Source organism: Lissotriton helveticus, chromosome 4_1 (genome assembly GCF_964261635.1).
Source record: "Lissotriton helveticus chromosome 4_1, aLisHel1.1, whole genome shotgun sequence".
NCBI lineage: Eukaryota > Metazoa > Chordata > Amphibia > Caudata > Salamandridae > Lissotriton > Lissotriton helveticus.
The window spans coordinates 464,904,116-464,926,219 of record NC_136063.1 but is presented as its reverse complement, the minus strand read 5'-3'; the positions used below and the strand labels follow the sequence as shown (position 1 = coordinate 464,926,219).

The window sequence follows — 22,104 nt, the reverse complement described above, 5'->3', positions numbered from 1 at the left end:
TATACAAGACCTGTTAGAGAGGCATATATACAAGACCTGTTAGATGCAAGTCAGCTGCCCGTAGAAGCAGCGGTAGTTAAATGTGCAGCTCACAGGAGTGGCAATTTAGATTTTTCACAGCCTGCTGGGCAGAAAATCTGGATTTTATTAAGGACACGGAGGCTAAGATTATGCAAATCTCCTTTATTGCGTAGCTCACAGCAGCAACAATGAGAGATCTAGAACTTGAATGAACATTCCAACAGAGAGGATATAGTCCATGAACACACAGTAGACTTCCTTCTTTGTAAGCGAACAAGATAATCAGGAATAACTTAGAAGACTCTGGATCCAACGTAGAACCATAGAGAATTCATCCGAGTCTTCTTTTGAAGAAATTAATCTGAAAAAGAAGAGTAAGAAGGTAATAAACATTCCCAGGGTGGGAATAAAAGAGGTGGGATAATCTTAGCCTCCGTGTCCTTAATAAAATCCAGATTTTCTGCCCAGCAGGCTGTGAAAAATCTAAATTTTATGGCACGACACGGAGGCCAATATTATGCAAGTTCAAAGTGTGTTCAAAACACTATCAATCACATTTGAAACAGGTTTAAAATAACATCTCTTAAAGATACATTCGTTTGACCAGTCTGCAGCCCTAAGGATATCCTGGAGGCCGCCACCCAAGATAAAAGCTTTTGAAGCTGAAGCACCTCTGAGGGAGTGAGCTCCGAAAATTGAAGTATCAATACCAGCTTCTTTCATGACATCCTTAACCCATCTAGCCAAGGTGGGAGAGGAAACAGCTTTATGAGGGAACCTGTGGGAAATAATTAATTGATCTACAGAACCCCTTAGACCTAAGGTCCTTTTCTCATATTCCAAGAGACAACGTACCACACACAAGATCTCATTTTGAGGGAAAAAGGGATAGAAAACAGAGGTTGACAAAGTTTTAGTCCGTCTTTTAATGAAAAAGCAAACACCTTCAGGTTGAAAAGCCCTATTAGAGACATCTAAGGCCTTAACGTCCGAGGTATGTCTGAAGGAGACGAGGCAGAGAAGAACGGTTAATTTAAAAGACAATTTCTTCAAAGAGAGAGAAGAGTTCTCGCCCCAAGAGGAGAGTAGTCTGAGGACGTCTCTCACGTCCCAGAGAGCGGAATATTTTGGTAGAGGAGGATTCAAAACCCGCATACTCCTCATAAGTTTTTTGGTCAGAAGATTTTGGCCTACCGAAGAACCATCTAGCAAGCAATGACCTGCAGCAATAGCTGATCTATAAACGTTAACGGTCCGATAGGCCAGACCCGAAACGAAGATTTCAGTTAAGAAGTTAAGAACTTGAACTATATCAGCTGAAACGGGATCATAACCCCGTCGAAGGCACCAGCAAACCCATTTGTGCCAGGCCAATCTATATGCTTTCCTGGTACCGGGGGCCCATGATTCTGACATGAGCCTGAAAGCGCCTTCCGAAAGTCCAGGGATCTGCCACTGTCTCCTGAAATCTTCCAGGCCATCAGACACAGGGTGCCCTGAAGAAGGAGTGGGTGGTATTCTCCGTGAGGCCCTACCAGTAGGTCTTTGAAAACAGGGATGAGGATTGGGAAATCCACGCTCATCTCCAATAGGATGGGGAACCACGCTTGGGAACTCCAAAGGGGAGTTATTACTACTATGGACTCTTTGTTCCTCCGGGCCTGAACAAGGAGGCGAGGAAGCATGGCAAAAGGTGGGAATGCATAGGGTCTCAGACCAAGCCAGTTCTGAAAAAACGCGTCTATTCCCAAGGCCAGAGGGTCCGGTCTCCAGCTGAAGAATTTGGGCAGCTGAGTATTTAGACGGTCCGCAAAAAGGTCTATCCCGAAGGGGCCCCACCGAGATTGAATCGCAAGGAAGGTGTTCCTGTCTAATCTCCAGTTGCTTGAATCCACATAGTTCCTGGAGAACCAGTCTGCTACCCCATTGCTCAACCCCGGAATATGTTCGGCAATGACCGAGATGCCCTTGTTGAGGCAGTAGGCCCAAAAATTCTTGGCTAGGTCCGAGAGGCCCTTGGAATGAGGGCCGCCCATTTTGTTCACGTATCTCACAGCGGACACGTTGTCCATGCGAAGCATGACCGAGCATTTCATCTGGTCCTTGGTAAAGCTCTGGATGGCAAAGGATCCCGCCAGGAGTTCCAGGCAGTTGATATGAAGATCCTTTTCCTGTTGGGTCCAAAGTCCCCCGGTCGAGGAGTCGCCGCAGGTCGCGCCCCAACCCTCCAGGCTCGCATCCGAGTGAATGACTAGGTCTGGTTCTTCTCCGAAGATTGCTCTGCCGTTCCAGGCTTCTGCATTTTTTAACCACCATATGATCTCCTTCTTGGAGTCGGTGTCCAGGGAAACTATTTGAGAGTAGGACATGTTGAATCTGAGGGCTTTGGCTTTGAGCCTCTGAAGCGCTCGATAGTGAAGGGGACCTGGATAGATTGCTTGGATAGTTGAGGAGAGAAGGCCCAATATCCTCGCTAGGGTCCTTAGGGGAAAGGATCGAATCTTTAGCACCTTTCTCAGCTCTTTCCTCAGTTTCCTGAGTTTGTCGCCAGGAAGCTTGAGTTCGGCATGGAGAGTATCTACTGAAAAACCCCAAAAACTGAGTGACTTGGGTTGGAGAGGTGGAGGATTTTTTCGTGTTTATCACAAACCCTAGGTGTTCCAGAAGATTTATGGCAAGGGTAGTGTGTCGAGAAGCGACCTCTTTGGATTCGGCCATTATCAGGATGTCGTCGAGGTAGAGGATCAGTCTGACCCCTTGGTTCCTTAGCCAAGCAGCTATGGGACGAAGAACCTTGGTGAAGCACCAAGGGGCTGAGGAGAGGCCGAAGGGAAGGCTGCAAAATTGCCAAAGTTTGCCCTCCCAGAGAAATTGAAGGAATTTCTGGTGAGGGGGGCCAGATTGGGATAGTCAGATATGCGTCCTTGAGGTCTAGGCGAGTGAGCCAGTCGCCCTTCCTCAGGACATCTCTGAGGAGGTGGATTCCCTCCATTTTGAAATGTCGGAAGACCACCCACTGGTTCAGCTCCTTGAGATTTATGACGGGTCTCATTTTCTTGTCCTTCTTCTCTACGAGAAAGACGTTGCTGATAAAGCCTATTTCTTTCCCCTGCCGGATTGCACCTTTTGAAAAGAGGTCCTTTACTTCCTGGGAGACTAAAGCAGAGTCTTTTTGCGAGAAGCGTATTTCTCGGGGAAGTCTCTCCTGGACGGGGGAGCCGACGAATTCTATTTTGTACCCTCTGACGGTGTCTAACACCCAGGGATCCTGACTTACTGCGGTCCAGTTCCCAGAGAAGAGGGCTAGTCTCCCGCCCACCTTTATAGGGGTATCTGAAGGGTCTTTGGGAGATCTTACCGGTAGAGAAGGGTCTTGTCCTCCTTTCGCCTCTGAATCCTCTTCCTCTGGATCGTTGTCTTTGGGGAAAGAAGGATGATGACTGGAAGCCATAGCCGGACTGAAAGGACCTTCCTCCTCGTCCTCCAAAGGGTCTTGTCGAGCCATTTCCACGGCCGGGGAATCGACCCCGCATCCTCCCGGCCCGGGAAAAAACACCTCTGGTGTTGAAGACCCTTTTAATGTCTTTCTGGGATTTTTGGATGGAGTTAAAAACTCCCACGTATTTGGCCATATCCCTAATGAATTCTTCTCCAAAGAGAAGACCTTGCGAGGAGGCGCCACCTTCCTTGTTGGATAGCTCAGCTAGTTTAGGGTCAATTTTGAGAAGCACACTCTTCCGTCTTTCGTTAGAGAGGGCAGTGTTTGCATTGCCCAGGAGGCATATAGCCCTTTGCGCCCACTGTCGCAGTTCCTTTGGGTCAATGGGGGAGTCAGAGACGTAAGCTCCTTCAGCCATCTCAAACATTTTGGTCAGGGGGCCTGTAATATCCAGTAATCTGTCCTGGCAGGATTTGAGTCCTCTGTCAAGTCCCCTCCTGGGGTCCTTCCCCGTTTTGGCAATGAATGCCACCACTTTGGTGTCTAGTTCGGGGGTCATGGCTATTTTGTCGGGGAGGGAGGGGCGAGGACATTCAGACCTGAGGCGGGCCCTGACCTCCTTTGGTATCTCTTTGCGGAGCCAAAAGGACAGGTATTCGGCAATGTGTTGGGATGGTGTCCACTCTGGGGAGAGTGGATGCTTGATGAGGAGCGGGTCGAACATATGTTCCCCAAAGGGGTCAAGTATCCCCATTTTTGAGCCCGAGGCCCCTGATGCCTCACCAGATAGGTTTCTGATTTCGCCTTCCTCCTGGTCAGAGTCAAACTCTGAGGAGCAAGACAGGTCAATTTCATCTTCGCCTCCATCGTCGCTGTCAATGGGGATAGGAAGGCTAGGGCCTCTGAGTTGCCCATCTAGCGTGCCCGAGGCACCAGCATAGTCACCGCCAGAGCGTGAATCAGAGAGCAGAGGCTTTGTGCTTCTTGGTTTTTTAGCCATTTGGGGTGGATTGGGAGTGGACTGCCTTTTTCTTTGGCTTGTTGAGGGCTCGGTAGGGTCCCCTTGGGTCCTCATAGGTGGCCAAGCTGATTTGGCCAGGGTTTCCAATTTCTTGGTAATGGTATCCTCAAGGGATCCCATTACCTTGTCAAGGGTTTTGTTAATAAGGCTTTCCAATTTGTCCTCCATAGAGGAGGAGGAAGGGTCAGAGGACATGCTGACAGGCTGAGATCAGAAGAGGTGAAAATCAACTGAAAAAGAGAGAATGTTGGAGACAAAATGGATGTAGGTAGTTATGGTAACAGGGGTAGTGGAAAGGGTCTTTCCTCTAATAGTTCGAGTAAGGGTTGTAAGTCCCTTGTTTGTTTCGTATAAAATATGCCCTTTAGGCCTTTAGTCCTTCCTTTATGTTTGTGACCATCAGTCCGAGTAAGGGTTGTAAGTCCCTTGTTTGTTTCGTATAAAATATGCCCTTTTGGTCTTTAGTCCTTCCTTTGTGACCATCCTTTTTTTTTTTTTTTTTAGGATGTTATTCGTTGGCGGAGGGCATGGGGTCGATAGCGCCGAGGATCCGGGAGTAAGCGGAGGCAGGTAAGGGTGTTTATGCTGTCGGAGCCTCTCGCGTGTGGAGCGAGGCTCATTCGGTCTTGGGTCCGGTCTCCATGGTAACGCGGCGCGACCTCGCGTTGAAGTGAGGGCGCCGTGCTGTCACCATGGAGACGCGTGTGAGGCCAGAGTGCGGGACCGGTGTTCAAAAGACGCCGGTCCCCGCACGAGTCCCAGCGTGCACCAACCAGGGGCGCGGGCCGGCGTTTCAAAGGACGCCGGTCCCGCGTGAAGGGGGGCAAGGAGCGCTGGAAGAGCGAAAGGAACAGGGACTCGGGGGCCCCGCTCGGCCTTAAGGAGCCAAGGGGGAAGGAGGGGGAGCGGGCGGGTGGGGAAAAGCACCGAGCGCCGCTCGAGAGGCAGGAAGCGAGAGAGAACTCACCTGCGAGAGAGAGAGCGCAGGGGGGCACGATGTTGCCCAGGTTAAGGAAAAGGATAGGAAACGAGCAATATGTGCAAGCAAACAGGGTACATAAAGTATACGGAGTATGTGAAATATAGAAGTATATAAGATATGCTGCTGGATAGAGGGAAGAGGGGAGTAGGGTGGGAAGAAACACTCAATACAGTCTCCCTCGACCCAATCTGATACATACAGAGCGCACAGACAGGTAAAGTGCGGAGAGCAAAAAAATAAGGTACTTATCTTGTGAGCAGCAGCAACAAAGAAGGAAGTCTACTGTGTGTTCATGGACTATATCCTCTCTGTTGGAATGTTCATTCAAGTTCTAGATCTCTCATTGTTGCTGCTGTGAGCTACGCAATAAAGGAGATTTGCATAATATTGGCCTCCGTGTCGTGCCATAAAATTGACTTTCAATAATTATGGTCCCAGAGAGGTTTCATGACCTCTTCGGGAAGCCCGATTAGAAACGAGGCATATATACAAGACCTGTTAGAGAGGCATATATACAAGACCTGTTAGATGCAAGTCAGCTGCCCGTAGAAGCAGCGGTAGTTAAATGTGCAGCTCACAGGAGTGGCAATTGATATGTCACAGTGGGAAACAAATATGTTGACAAAGTTGCATGGTATTGTGTGCTTATAACCAAAACATTTAATGGGACTTACACAAATGATTCGGAAGAAGACACTGCTTTGTCAATGTTATTGTCATTAGCTGATACTTGGATAGAGTTAAAGGAATTGCAGGAAAATGTTTGAGGTAGAGCAGCGGTGCGGGATCCGGGCAGAATGTGAGAAAAATGCATATGACAAATGGCTCTTTGCAGATGGAAGATCAGTATTACTAGACAGTTTATTATATCCCATGACACAACACTACCATGGTGCAACACACATAGAGAGATGCAATGTTAAGTGTATTCAGACAGAGGTGGTTCAATCCAAAGTTTACAGTGTTTGCAGAAGAACTGTGCCAAAGATGCGTAACATGTCAACAAATGAAAATGGGGAAAAAGACACCAGTAACACTAAGTTGCATAGGGAGATCAAGTGTTCCCTTTAACAAGTTGTAAATGGATTTTATAGAAATGCCTGTTTGCAACAGGTTGAGATATATCCTGGTTATAGTGTGAATTTTCTCTCGATGAGTGTAATGCTACCCAACAAGGAGAAATGACGGCCTCACTAAAGCTAAACAATGGAGTGTGAGTTAATACCTAGGTACCGACTACCGGTTTTTCAGGAATCAGATTGAGGAACTCATTTCAATAATGAGATCCGGAGAATTATTTGCGCAGCATTACAGATTGATCTCTGCTCAATCACTGTAGTTATTAACCAGAGGCTTCAGGAATAGTGGAGCAGCTCAACTTGACCATAAAATCCGATACGCAAACGCCTGTGCATCTACTTCAAATAAATGGCCTGATGCTTTGCCTTTGGTGTTGACGAGTCTCCAAAATATCCCCGAAAGTATGATCTCTACATGAGATTCTCATGGGGTATGAGATTAGGCTGACTGCTATGCCTGCAACTGCACTTTTGAACATTACAGATGACATGATACTTAACTACTGCAAAGGATTGGCTTATGTGGTGTGTGCAGTGGTGAAGAAACACGTCAGGAAGTCTTGCATGGAACTGAGATGTAAAAGCCCCTACGAGATTATCCTAATGATGAACACTTCTGTTAAGTGTGGTGGATTGGGTGCATGCTTCGCACCCCAGGAGAGTAAGAAATCCTTATAAATAAGTGGTGTTCTATAAGCCAGAGCTAGTGTTATTCTATGCGCCAGAATGGAGAACACCAGTGACACAAGCTGTAAACACATGAGAAGAAGGACAGGAAGAAGAGGAAATGGGGTGCAAAACGACAAGCAGTTGCACCAATTCAGGTTCCTGAGATCACACGAAAAGGCATCAAGATCTCTAGAGATGAGATACATGTCCCACCAGAAGAGGCAGTTGAGGCAGCACCAGGACAGCAAGAAGATCTGTGTGATGCAGCAAGTGCTGAAACAAGGAGAGACATCCGTAATGCTGAATGGTCAAGAAACTATTGGTTACGGAAAACTGAAATCAAGTGGGTCAAGCAGACCACATACTACAAAAATGTACTGAAGAAACCAAGTCAAGTGGCGTGACACTGAAGAACAACAACGACTATAAGGAGATCAAAAAGAGCACGAGTGCCTTGTTGAAGGTATTCGGCACCTGGATGGTTACTACATAAAACAAGTGTTAAATATGCTCATATGAGGTTAGGGTGATCTAAGTTCTGAGCTGTATGTGCATCCATGATATAACAGAGGAAAGTTGGGAAAAGCTGTTTGAAAAGTCTTCTGAAAAGAAACAAAAAGTTTTACATACATTGTTACAGCGAAAAGGAGGAGCAACGACTGAAATTATTATTATTTTTTCTCAAGAAGATTTCCCTTGGCTGCAGAAGTGTAGGGAAAAAAATTATAGAAAGAGGGAGTACGGATAAGGATGACTATACGTAGACTGCTGTAGAACTAACAAACTAATTGCTTTAACACTGAAAATAACTACAAAAGAAACTGCTGTAAATAAACTGCATAGAAATGATAAATTATTGCTTCTATGTTTTGCTTAACGATCTGACTGCCAATATAAACAGATGCAAGAGAGCAACAGGGCGTTTAAAATCAAACAGTTTGCTTACGCTGTCTGGTAGGCTCATTTTAAAAATTACGACTTCTCTGTCCCTAATATGGCCGCCAAATAAGACATACATGAAGACTTATCCGCTCTAGTTTTTTAGTCGGAATATACATGCACACTGATAGCTACATTCTTCGTTCTCACCCTGTAGCTCCTTCTTCTCCTTACGCTGTCGGCGTTGCAAAGCCTCTTCGGGAGAATCTGGTTCTTCCATGGTGGAGACACCCCTGGAAGGGGAAAGCTATCCTCGCTGCACAGCGGTGTTTACTGTTCTAATAAGGTCGAAGGGACTATGTGACGTCTGACGTCGCGCGTTATTAGAGTCATCCGTGTAACTGCTGCCCCCTTTCGGTAATCCTTTTGATTTTTTAACAGAATTTGTGAGTGACACTCGTTAAAGGATTTGGGATAAAACTGGAATTACTGAGAGCCATCTTGAAATGGTTTCCAAATGAAAAAGCTACGTCGATGTCTTACTGCTGTTGTTCATAGGAGTCCAACGAACCTCTTAAGTAATAAAGCAACACTTGATAATGACAAGACACGAAAGTGAGCAGTGAAACTTACTTAAGTTTTAGCTAATGTCGAGAGAGTAAGGACTATATTTGATATGGACTTAATATTCGTCTTACTTGTTTTTTTTTAATAAAATCCAATATTTTCACCATAATACCGCTGTGAAGGAGTCGTGTCATTGCTTTAATACGCAGTCTTTAGACTGTAAGACCTTTAGTCTTTTCTCTCTCTTTACCTCTGCAAAAGCCTTTTTGTCTCCATGGAGACACATGTTTTTTCCCATGGCAGACTCTCTGCTACTGCGGGCCCTTCAGGGCAAAGCTAAGACACTGAATTTGAATGGGAAGCATCTACAACGGGTGCCAAGAGTGCTAGGTCAGCTGGTGCAGCTGGAAGTCTTGCAGCTCAAGAACAACCGAATCACCGAGCTACCAGAAGAAATCGCGGAGCTTTGCAGGGCAAGTATCCGAGTCCTTAGAAAGATGCTAGTGGGCGTGTTCTGCATAATACAGCGCGTGACGTTTGATGTGACGGGACAGTTGCTTGCGTGGTCTCCTTGTGCCACACATGTATCTCCTCTCATTTTCTTTTAGTGTATGCCCAGTGTTATTTCCTGTTAAACTGCGCTAGCGTGCAAGTATTGAACGTGGGGAGCACCTAATAGCATATACAATAATTACTATTCAATAGTTTAGTACCGGCGTATTTGTGCAGATTTATATAGCTCAAGCTCGTCCCGAAGGTATTGAAGCGCTTTACATGAGCACCCGTTACGTTATGCATTGGCGCATTCATTTTATGGTAGGCACAGGGAGGTTACGTGATTTTCCCAGAATCACAGGATGCTGCGCCAACGCCGCGGCTTGAACTCGGTTCCTGCGCTCCAAAGTCGGCAGCTCTAGCCTTTAGGCTACATGCTGTCTTCCATTTCCTGTAGAATTGTGTTTTCCTCCACGTATGTGCAATTGTTATTCCATTTATAGAGCACTTACTACCCCTGACAAGGCGGCAAATCGCTTTTCATCGAGTTGCACACTTCTGTGGAACCCAAAAAGGATGTGGTAAATTAGTATAGAGAAATATGAAATTAATTTAAGCGGTGGACATTGTAGAGCGCCATCCGGGCTCTCTCATACAATGTAACATCCGTACACGCATGCATACACCCCTCGGGGCTGGCTCGACCCGAGTAGATAGATAAACGGCAGGAGACCACTCTGGGTCTTCCGACCTAGTCCAGCATACCAGTGTGGCCTTCCTGTTAATATCCAGCGCTGCAGCAGCCTTAGGTGTTCAGGCACTGCCACACTACATTGGTGACGAGGCCGATCGTGACCACGCGTGCACCGCCTCCTCCGTGTCACCCTGCAGGGAGTGCGCAGAACCCACCCGCGATGCTCCGCCATCGTTAGCGCGAGGATCCTGCCTGCGCTCGCGTGTGCCTCCGACTATAGCCGAGGCCAGCCCCCACCCATGAGCGCCGCACTGCTGCCTCTGCTGGATCCACACGCTGCTCAGCACGGCGGCTCCTGTTGGCGCCCTGCACCCGCCGCACGCCTCCCCAAAGCAGCGGAATCGTGCTCAAGCCAGCGGTGTGCCCGTGGAGGACGACGTCACCGGTGATTGCCTGGCCCGGCGCATTTAGCCCCGCTGGGGCGCATGGTGGCACTGCAGGACTCCTGCACCGCCTGAGAAGCGCGAGAGCCCCCCCCATGATTGGGACATTGCCCATTTGCCAAATTCTGCATAGTTGCCAAATTCTGCATAGTGCTGTGGCCCACCACAATGAGAGGGCCCAGGAACAAGGTCCAGCCAGCCGGCCCCAGGCTGCCAGCACAGCCCTGCAAAACCTGCTCGCAACTGGGGAGGGGGATCAGCTGAGCCCTGCTCCATTCACAGAGACTACTCCACACCTGTTGTGCTCCCCAAGCTGGCAAGCAGAGTACCTTCCACCACAGAGCACGTTGGGGGATAGAGCCACCGTCCCAAGAGATCGGGCCAGAAGATCTGCCATTCCCACGTGGCCACGCACCAACACTCAGCTTGGCTCACAGGACCCTTAGTGCCAGGACCGCGCCACTACACCCATGCACGAACGCACCAGCGTCATGAGCAATCCGGGCCAAGCAGGCGCCGCAGGCCAGTAGGCCACAGTGGACAATCCAAAGTGGGTGCCAACGCACCGCCCCCAGGACAAAGCCATACGGCTGTTGCCCCACTGCTGCCAATCTGCGAAACAGCAGACCCCGCCACGGCGGGCCCACGGTGGAAGGCGTGGGTCGGAAGGCTAAACCACTACTTCAAGGGCACCAGGGAGACCGATGGCACCCTGAAAAGGTCGCTACTCATCTATTACAGAGGCTCGGAGATCTACGATCTTTTTTAAATGATCCCTAACACAGGCAATGATAACAACTATGAGGCGGCGGTCGCCGCGCTCAACAGGCATTTTGACCCTCAACTTAACCCTGACTTCAAGAGGTTCAAGTTTAGACAGGCGTCGCAGTCGGATACTGAGTCCGTGGACATGTTTTACGCGTGACTGCGCAGGCTGACCGGCACGTGCGCCTTCGCAGATCAGAGAGAGGAGATACACGGCCAAGTCATTCAGGGGTGCCGCTCAAAACTGCTGCGGAAGCTGATCTTTCGACAGCCGGGGAGCTCTCTGGACGAGATCCTCATCTTGGCCCGGTCTCACGAGTTGCCGGACATCTGGGCTGGAGAAATGGAGGCTGCTCTGCACAAGCCTGTTGCGGCTCCACACTCATCCAGAGATGCGCCCGTCAAAGAAGAGAGGGTTGAAGCAATTCAACGGCGCACCAACATGGCTCGCCAGGCACCAAGGACGACGACCGGAGGGCCATGTGGCTATTGCGGAGAGGACCACTCAGCAACGGCTGTGTGTGGAGCGAGAGGGAAGACGTGCTCCAGCTGCGGGAAGATAAACCACTTTGCCAAAGTGTGTCGCAGCGGTCGGTCCAGACAGGCTTCTCCAAGGTCGCGGGGTATGTCGCAACGCGTGCGCCAGGTCTCACTCGATGACCCGCTGTCGCCAGGGGATGACCCGCTACAGGAACGCTGCCTCACCCTAGAAGATGATGAAGATGAAGTGTGCGTCGTGTCTTTTGTCAGCAAGTCCGACAACCACCGTAGACCGCCACCAATGTGCTCTGTCCTGGTAGAAGGAACGGCTGTCCGGGCGCTCATCGACACTGGCGCATCCGTCAACGTGATGGACTCGGAGCAGTATGACCGTCTGTCGCCACAGCACCCGCTCGCTCCCCCCAAGGCCCGAATATACACTTACGAAGGGACAGACCCACTCCCCCTCCGAGGGGTCATCAAGGCCAAAATCTCTACCGGGAAGCATGTCAAGGTGGCTCGATTCCACATCATGGAAGGGAGAAAAGGCACGCTGCTCAGCTGCCATACGGCAGAAGATCTGGGTCTGGTCTTCTATGCCCACTAGATCCATGACTCCCACGCCGAAACCATTCTGAGGGAGTTCCCAGCACTGTTCATTGGACTGGGCAAGCTAAAAGGAAAACGTTCCAAGCTCCACATTGACCCCACTGTGAGGCCCGTCGCCCTGAGGCACCAGAGGGTGCCGTTCAATCTCTGCCTGCAAGTGGAAGAAGAGCTGAATAAGCCAGAGGACCTTAACGTGGTCGAGAAGGTGTCCTGCCCAACCCCGTGGGTGTCCCCGCTGGTCGTGGCTCCCAAACCAAAGCAGCCTGGGACCATCCGGCTGTGCGTGGACATGAGGCTACCGAACATGGCGGTCAAGAGGGAACGCCACATCACGCCCAACATGGACGACATAGTGGAGGATCTGAACGGAGCCAAGTGGTTCTCAAAACTGAATTTGAACGCAGGGTACCACCAGCTGGAGCTCGAGCCTGAGAGCAGGTACATGACCACGTTTTCAACACACATTGGCCTCAGGAGGTACAAGAGACTGAGTTTCGGAGTGTCATCGACAGCCAAAGTCTTCCAGAACGCCATCAGGGAAGCACTGTCAGGTCTGAAGGGTGTGATCAACTTGAGCGATGACATTCTGGTGTTCTTGAACACCCTAGAAGAACACCACACTCACCTCCGGGCCACTCTCCAGAGACTCGAAGACTGCGGACTGACTCTGCACAAGGCAAAGTGTTTGTCTTTCCAGGAATCTGTTGATTTCTTCGGGTACACTTTCACCAGGGACGGACTTCAGGTAGACCCCAAGAAGGCCGTGGCCATACAAGCGGCCAGCACCCCAAAGACCCCCACAGAGGTACGCAGTTTTTTGGGCATGGCCACGTACTGTGGCAGATTCATTCCAAATCTGGCCGCCCTGGCAGAGAAGCTCCACACTCTCACACGCAATGACCACAAGTGGGAATGGACTGTAGCTGCCAACACAGCATCAAGGCAGTGCTCCTGGACAATATGGTGATGACCTATTCACCTGGGGCGGGGCACTGAATTGATCGTCTACGCCAGCCCAGTAGGCCTTGGAGCGGTCCTCCTTCAGGAACATGGTCAGGAAACCTGGAGACCTGTGGCGTACGCCAGCAAGGCACTCACGGACACAGAAACAAGGTATGCCCAAATTGAGAGGGAGCCCTGGCAATAAAAAGGGCATACCAGCACTTTCATTTGTACCTATAGGGCCAGGAATTCCAGGTGGTCACGACCTAAAAATCACTACTCCCGCTGTTTGCAGGTTCGTCTAGACTGGCGCCCCCCAAGAATAGCGAGATAGGCCGTGCAGCTGCAGGCATATAATTTCAAAGTCATTTTCCGCCCTTGGGCACACAACCCAGCAGACTACCTCTCGCGACACCCGGAAGCCATGCCACCTCGAAGCTCACTGATGTATGTAGCATACTCTGAGGCGTTTGTGAGAATGATCTCGCAAGAAGCGTGACCCACAGCCATGACGCTTGAGGAAACTGGCCATGCAACTGATGAAGATTAGACACTGTCCAGGGTGAAAGCCACCCTGCTGACCACGGTTGGGCACACTTCATGGACGGGACTCGGGAAGTCACAGCCGAAGACAGCCAAGCTGGCAACGGATCTGGCAGGTATGCCATGAAGTAAGTGTGGGAGAGCATGGAGTCGTTCTGAGGGGACACGTGATCATAATCCCGAAGAGGCTACAGCGGCGCATATCGGACACCAAGGGATGGCAAAGACAAAAGCCAGGCTAAGGAACAAGGTCTGGTTCCCAGCTATGGATTCCATGGTGGAGGAAATGGTGAGGCAGTGTCATTCCTGCACCATCACTGAGGGAGACCCGGCACCGGTGATCACTGAAGAGCTCAGCGAAACACCATGGGCCACGATTTCTGGATGGGCGCGCCATGTTGGTGATGATTGACTCCTTCTCAAAGTTCCCTATCAAGGAGGTGGTGGCATCAACGGCGTTCACGCATGTCCAAAGAATCCTGAACAAGACATTTGCACTTATGGGTCTGCCAGAGGGAATTCGGTCAGATAACGGGCCCCGTTCCACATCCGGGAGTTCCAAGAGTACCTGAAGAGAAAAGCGATTCACCACCGGAAGATCACCCTTCTGTGTCCAAAAGCCAATGGGGAGGTGGAGCGTCTCCTGCGAACACTCAAACGGGCCCTGCGCATTGATGTAGACCATGGGGAAGATGCAGAAGCGGCACTTGACCAATTCCTTGATGCCTACCGGCAGACGCTACACAGCACAACCAAGTATGCCCCCTCACTTTTACTCTTCAAGAGGCCCCCACAGGACAGCATCCCGACGGATCTAGCGTGGAAACCCCCAGAACGCGACAATAAAGCAGTGCAAGCGAGAAGGGCAATGACTAACCAGAAGGCGAGCAAGCCATCAGAGCAAGAGAGCCACAGCTGAAGGTAGGGGACCGCGTTATGGTCAATGGCAGACACACTGGCTGGAAGGTCAGGACACCCTATGAGCCAGAAGGGTGAACTGTGGTGGGCATACAAGGAACCATGGTCAGCGCTCAGCGAGGGCAGCAAGTCGTTATTAGGAACGTGTCCAGTTTCCAAGATCAGAACTCTGGCGAAGACGAGTCGGAAAGTCCCGACGATACCCCAAGTTTCACCCCGCCTGGTTCGCCAGGGCTGATGGTTTCTTCACAGAGGGGCTTGCAAGTGGAGAGGGAAGAGTCTGTCCCCAAGGCTAGTCGGCCTAGTCAGGGTTTGGTGACTGCATCACCCCCGGACACATCGTCGGATGCAGTGGTCAGTTCCAGCTCCCGGAGACAGAAGTATGGTCTCCGGCCGAACCCTGTGCCAAGTCAGACTGAAAGACTTTGTGTGCACCTCCCCGTGAACCTGAAGAACCTGATGGTCGGTCACTAAAAGAAAGGAAGAATGTAGAGAGCCATCCGGGCTCTCTCGTACAATGTAACACCTGTACACGCATGCATACAACCCTCGGGCGGGCTCGACCCGAGGGGATCAATAAATGTCAGGAGACCGCTCGGGATCTTCTGGCCAAGTACAGTACACCACTGTGGCCTACCTGTTATTATCCAGCGCGGCAGCGGCCTTAGGTGTTCGGGCCCCGCCGCGCTACAGACATGTGAGTCTGTTAGTTAGAAGCAATAAAATGTATTACATACATAGCCTTAGGTGCGATCCAACAATCTATCAAACGTCTAGCTATTCTCCCCAACTCTTCTGTCTGATCTCTTCTCAAGGTTCCAGTGTGACAAAAGGCTCCTCCACACACAATTCTTCACATTCTACGTTTTCCAGCTATGCCCTAACTAAGACACATCAACACACCTTCCCTACGACCCTTCTGTGTCTTGTTCTCCCTCTGGGCCTTTGTTTCAATTCTTAATCTGTGTCGTCCCCCAGAATCTCCATGCCTCTTCTGTGACTCCATCGCCATCCCATATGCTCCTTATGTTTTTCTGATTTCCCATTTGTGTCTATGCGTCCATTCCTTGTGCCTGTTCTCTGGCTAGGCTCAGTCTTGGTCCTCTTCAGCTGCGCTATACCTCCTCCATAGTCTCTATGTGTCCCTCTGCGCCTCTTCTGTCTCTGTGTAGTCCTTCTTAGGCTTCGACAGGACTTCATCTACAGCTACAGCAGAGTTGACATCCAGGCTGTCAGAGTACCCTTGTATGCAAGAAGGCAATTGCTGCTCATTCTCTTTTCCCCACATGGCAGGTGCGCCTCTTTTTAGGTCTGTGCTACTGAAAACTTCAGCTGTCTCTAGTCAGACCCTTTTGTTTCCAATAAGACCTTGCTTTGGGTTGGCCCCTTGTTCATGACTGGATGGTTTTCTTGTCTATCTCTACTGTGTGCTCCTGATTTGAAGACTTTTTGCCCTATTCATGTGTTTATGCAGCCCAGGAGGATTACTGAGTCACAATAATCTGACTGCATGGGTTTTATATTTCCATTGCCTGCTTGAGGGGACTCTTCTTTTATTATATATTCAGCAATGTATTGTATTGCACTGTATTTGAGGGCATGTTTCCCTGGTCTCTCTCCATCTTTTTCCTGACCCTCCCCCGCACAGCGAAGCACAGATCTTTTGTCTTTGTCAATGCTTATTCTCTAAGTAAGCAGTAACTTGATGCAGTTGCTATAGCACTCTGCCAGTCTGTCCCGAGGAGACGAATGGGCAAAAGGACTAGGCTGAAGCAGGGAGAATCCAGAAGCATGATTGGAAAGTTCTCATTGTAGAGTACAAGAAGCTTTTTACCACACGCTCTCTCAGATCCATAAGTTTCTTCATCCCTCACCCTCTGCTCTGGATGAGTAAAGTACAGAAAGAATCGTGCTGAGCCAATCGATGCCCAGAAAAGCCAGTGAAAAAATGTACCAAAATATCAATGATAATACGTTACAAATAGGCCTGGGCTGTAAATTCCGTACCGCTCGCAGAATTAGCTGAATTTGGGTAATTTCGCTTTCCACGACGAACGCGACATTGCCCACAATTCTGCGTTCTGCGACTTCGCGGAAACATTTTGCTTGTTTGCGTTCTCAAAATTCATGTTCGCAAGATATTTCCCCCCCGAGCACGCAAACAGCAATTGCGAACAGGAAAAAAGCATCACGAACAAGCAATTCCGCATGTTTGTGGAATTTCTGCGTGATCGCGGAAATTTTTTACCTTTTTGCGGAGATTTGAATAACGTGATTACGCAAATTCCGCCCACCCCTAGGTACAAATGACAGATTACGTTTGCCTACTGTCATGCCTTGCAGCCCTAATTTTTACTTCCACAATAGACACTGTCTGCGAAAGAACTCTCTTTTCAGTCTGGCTTAAACAGGGAGAATTTGAAGAGCCTAGATGTTAAGGAATAGACAGCATCAAAAGGAGATGGACAACAACCTCTTCTTATGGTTATGATCTTATGGTTAGAAAACAGCTCTTGATTAGCAAGAACACCCGAACTGATACACCAGTTATTCAACTCAATTTCAATTATTATACCAAGGATTAATTAAATAATTCGTAACTGTAATGTAAACGTTAGTTAAATTATGTTTGCTGTCTTAGTGATGTGATGTTTTTGCCCCATCAGTTGACAGTACTAAATTTGGGAAATAATGCCCTGGAAAAAGTTCCAGAGCAACTTCAACACCTTATATCACTTCGGAAGCTTCACTTGTTTGGAAACATGATTGCCACAGTGTCACCTGATGTATTTGGTAAGTATTATTTTGAAAATAAAATTGTGAACTAAATTAGCTTAGAATTTGTGCTGAACTTTGATAAATAATGTGATTTAAACAAACAAATTAAAAATAATGTATTGTTTGGGAAATACTCAATATTTAGGTTCCTCAGTTATGTCTACTCCAATCGGCATTTGAACCCGTTTCCATCTGCACTCTTGTGTGTTCGTGTGCTCTGCCTCTTTGGCAGGCTGTGTGAGACAGCATAATTTAAATTGGTCATGTGGTACTGGTCTTCAAAGTATGTGGTGTTTTACGTAAGGACCTTATGGACCATTTGTGAACCACTGTTACTGAATAGGCATTAAAAACCCATCATTCATAATTATCATTTAGGGGACTATTCACACTTAGAAATATTAGGATAATTGATTTCCTGCTATGTGTAAAAAAATCACGCGTTTTGCCAAAAGTTTTAGTAGAGCCTATGTTTTCAAAGCTAAGGTGACATATACTAGAACTTATGCAGAAAAGTGCTTTTTTATGAATACTGTGCGAGTAATTCAGAATGACTGATTTAGTCCTCAGCACCACTATTGTTTATAGAATTATGTTGCGTAGGGCCAAACATCTAAGTTCTTGCCCATGTAATGAATTCCTACAGATTATGACAAGCATTAGCAATGCTAAATAGGTCTGACTTTTAAGGAATGTTCATGGTAATGTGAAGCATTACAAGTAAATAGCATGAAAATAGATATGTATTTGTGTGGAAGCACAGAACTGTAGAATAATATTGGTGTAGGTTAAAAGGTCATGCGACAGTTGCATTGTCACAGCAGACCTAAAAATCCATGTACATTAATGACTGCCCTCCTCTCACCTGTGCTGCTGCCAAAGAAAAAGACCACCCATCAGCGAGTTATCTAAGACAGTTTAATAGCGTTTCAATTACGTGTGTTCCCTTCAAAGTTCAACCTCAGGCAGCTAGATAAATAAACAAAATGATCACAGCTGCATGGGGGGACAAGCACTTTTTTTGTGGAAGCACACAACTTCTGCACCATAAAACACTACTCCTGGCACAAAACATGTGGGCGGAGCTAAAGCCCCTCTCTAGTGATGCTCGCGTAATTGTCTGTCGGCGGCTGGGCTGTCTAGATAGACCATACAAACCAGGTGAGTGCTTGCAGAGGTTACTTCAATCTTTGGACTGAGTGCTGATTTGAAATATTTAGCACATGTTCTCATTTATCATCAAGTTACCATGTATACTTTAAAATGTAATTTGTCATTCTGATCGCAAACGTCAGTTCGACCCATGTATGGCACACTGTGTTTTTGTTTCTATAAATATGTTTTTGAAATTACACTAGGAATAGAAAAAACTCCGCATTTCGATTGGAGTGCAGCTCAAGCAAGAAACTAACAGTAAATAATGTCAGTGAAAATATTATCATTCAGAAATAAATTATTATTGATCGTTAATTACTTGTGTGTATTGTGGTGAACATTAACAATGGTTAATAAAAGCGCACACTAAGCAGTATGGATAAAACCTATGGCTTTCACAGTTCTTGAAAACTAGAAAAAAGCACATGTTCTCAGGGTGGCGTGCCATGTGGATTTGCCTTTTTAGGTCGAGGTAATATCCGGTCTGCCAGCCATTGGAGGAGAGAGCTGTCCTTCCGAATAGGCTCCGTCTTTTTCGGATTTGGGGGCGTAAGTTTTGCTGTTCTTTAGCTCGTGACGTCATCCGTCACTCAGGACAGCAAAACACGCCCCCGAATCCGAAAATTTTCGGCCGCCATTTTTTTTTTAGTTGTTTTTGCTGTTGCCCGGAACGGTGCAGAAGTTGCCCTGTAGACCACTTGTTTTACTTTGAGCGCTTGTTTAATTGAGTCTAAAAAGCACAGAGCCCCTTTCAGACTTCACCCCGTAGGCAGATTCAATAAATGTATCTTGTAAAACATGAACCCTGCCATATTAGAAAGAATATATGGGTTTTGCATTCATTTCTTTGAATGAATGAAGGGGGGGGCGGGTGCTCCGGTTGTCTGAAGGATGAAGTGATTTCTGTTCTTTTGGGCGCTCCGTGGAATCCTCGACATAAACGGGTCAGCGTTTGAAGTCCTGAAATAAACTCGTGAAAGATGACTGTCACTCGTTTCAGGGAGGCGGCGGCACTTTCAGTATTTCCCGCACCGACACTTTCTAGTCCTGGACACAGGCGCGGCTTCTGGGCGCTCCAGCTTTAGGCGGCAATGATGACGAGTTTTAAACACATTCCTGCATTCAGAGGCTCAGGGTGTTTTGGGGGATCTGCTGTGAATGGGGAGGGGGGTGCGGGGGGAACACACCCCTCCCCCCGCTCTCGGATTTGTCGTAGCTGTCCGGGCCCCTCAAGGGCTGAGAGCAGAGACACCCCCCCCTCTGGCCTCCACTGCCGCGGCGTCCGGGCGCTCCGCACTCTAGCGCCGCGAAGGAGCTTCTGTGCGCTGACCTGCGGCTGAGGGGCGCAGAGAGAGGACCCCCGAGCCCTTGGAGGGGGGGCAATGGTGAGTGAGCAGGCTGTGTTGCCCCCTCGGGGCGGATCACGGCACCCGTGTGTGCTTTGGGAGGGAGGGGTGGGGGGGAAGCAGACCAACAACCGAGTAAGTGTGAAAAAGGCCGCTTTATTGGAACAGGTGCACAATAACAATAAAAACTCCTTGGCCAATGCCTTACAAAACTATACCTCACTAAATAGACCTTTCACCTCAAAACCCTGATCCCTCCCCCGCCCCTAACCATTTTCAAACCCACCCCCCACCCGTACATTACAACATTACAAATTACAAACAAAATAAATCACTGTATCAACATATGAACCTCCAAAATACCAAACATCTGTTACACAAAACTTCGTTGCCTGCCCCTCGCCCACTTGACGCTCGCCCAACCTCATGTACCTACCCCAACAACCAACCTGCCCCAACAGCCCCTGTCAAAGAGCCAGTTATACAAATGAAAACCCAAAAGTCAGCCAACCCTGGCAAAACATCACCAAAATCCGTCACCCAGAAAGTTGCCCCCCAAACCAACAAAATTAAACCAAATCTGAGCGGCCCTGAACAGCCAAAAACCTAGAGAAAACTTCTCAAACCTCAAGCAAATACACCTCCATACTTATACTAGAGAGGTAAACTCCGTCGCCCCTGAAAAATTCAACAGACACGAACTGAATGTCAGAATGAGTCACTCTCCCGAAACCTAAAAACCTACAAAATTGAGAACCTTCCAAATTCAACATCCTACGAACTGTTAAAATCTGGTTTGCGATGTCAACATTATCGGCGCCATCTTGTCCCCTTTCAGACTCACGCTCACTTACAACAGCAGCCATCTTTTTGAAAACCATGGTCTCTCTGCCCACTGCCAATAGCCAGCGCGTCTCTCCCCCTCACCCCCCGGCCTCGCAAGCATCCCCCGCGCCCCGACAGCCCCCGGTCTCTCCTGCCTGGGCCATAAACGCACCTCCAACGCGACCCTGCCTCCGAGCCACATCCCGCGCTGAACCCTCTCACACTTTCATCTCATTCATAGAACAGGCCCTTTTTGATAACCTCTTCTTCCCTGCCCGATTGTCCGGCCTGATCCCAGGCCATCACCTAGCCCAACAGATACAGTTTATTGCCCCCTACAGTAGGACCTCGCCTTACATCAAAGGAGCGGGGATTAATCAATGTCTTCACACCCCTAGATCCGACCGATCGCCCGCATTCCTGTTCCCAGCGGAATGTCCAGCTGCGCGATAGCCATCATGCTGAGATTTGGGTGGGGACCCCTACTGTAGATATGTGTGAGAACGGGCCTGAACCGGGGATTCCAACGATGCCTTTTTCGTACTTCAAAGCAATACCACGGATGTCATAAATGTAATAAAGCCATAAACTTGTGTATAAGAGGCCAGGCCTCAGAGATGCGGTGAGAGCACCGCGAGAAGATACCCTGTTGTCTGATTTGACATGTTCTGCTCCGTCGGAATAAACTCCTGTTTCCCGCCTTCCAGTCTCCAGCGCCTGCCTCTTCATTTGGTAACCTTGAGTTGGGTGAGAGGCGGCTATCGCCGGGCAAACGTTGAAAAGGGGTAATCGATCTGACCTGCTTGCGCCCTTTTTCCACAATTGGCGTCCCAAACGTGGGGCCCATCAGCGACACGTGGATCCAGTGGGAGAGGTCCCAACGACAGTGTGAACGACTGCAACGATCGGGAAAGAGCTCCTGCCCGATAGACCCTCGTCTGGCAGCCGATCATCCGAACTTCACCGGTTCCGAGCAGACCTCTCTCTCGAGTGATCTACGGTCCTGACTGGGAACCATCAGGAGTGTCACAGCAATTACGGAGAATAGAGGACGATCAGGCGCTGGAAGCGGAAGACGAGAAACTATCCATGCGGTCCGGGTAAGGTTGTGTAACACGACGAATTGCGAATTGATTGTCTTGGAAAATACTAGTATTACGCATTTGATTGTTTGGTTCTGAGAGATTCTCTGTCTATAAACGGGGAAGGATAGGAGTATTCTCCCTTTGCAGATAGTGAAGGGTAGGTAGCGCAGGCTTTTGCCCCCGTTGTAACCCGTCACGCCTACTTCCCTCTCCATTGATTGATTGTTTGTTCGAGCATTAACTGTTCGAAATTGGTTCTTTGAAAGGATCTTCTCTGCCTACAAACGGGGAGGAACAGGAATTTCCCTCTCTCTTTGCAGATAGTGAAGGGTAGGTAGCGCAGGCTTTTGCCCCCGTTGTAACCCGTCG

General features: G+C 48.8%; 2 protein-coding genes across 4 annotated transcripts in view; one reads left to right on the top strand and one right to left on the bottom strand.

Moving 5' to 3' along the window:
- OTUD6B (OTU deubiquitinase 6B) overlaps nucleotides 1-8,495 on the bottom strand; it is a 175,308-nt gene extending 166,813 nt beyond the window's left edge. The window contains exon 1 of one of the 3 annotated variants that reach the window (XR_013610508.1): nucleotides 8,301-8,484. Coding sequence is in view for 2 of the 3 variants with exons in the window: in XM_078687055.1 (XP_078543181.1) it covers nucleotides 8,301-8,370 (70 nt within the window). In the remaining variant the exon portion in view is untranslated. Of the gene's footprint in view, nucleotides 1-8,300 lie in introns of all 3 variants that reach the window. The other 2 variants (XM_078687055.1, XM_078687053.1) reach the window with 2 other exon arrangements.
- Nucleotides 8,496-8,824: 329 nt separating this feature from the next.
- The window catches only part of LRRC69 (leucine rich repeat containing 69), a 290,134-nt gene continuing 276,854 nt past the window's right edge, over nucleotides 8,825-22,104 (top strand). Inside the window, exons 1-2 of the mRNA XM_078687056.1 lie at nucleotides 8,825-9,130; nucleotides 17,213-17,339. Of these exons, the coding sequence (XP_078543182.1) occupies nucleotides 8,942-9,130; nucleotides 17,213-17,339 (316 nt within the window). The 5' untranslated portion in view covers nucleotides 8,825-8,941. The remainder of the gene's footprint in view (nucleotides 9,131-17,212; nucleotides 17,340-22,104) is intronic.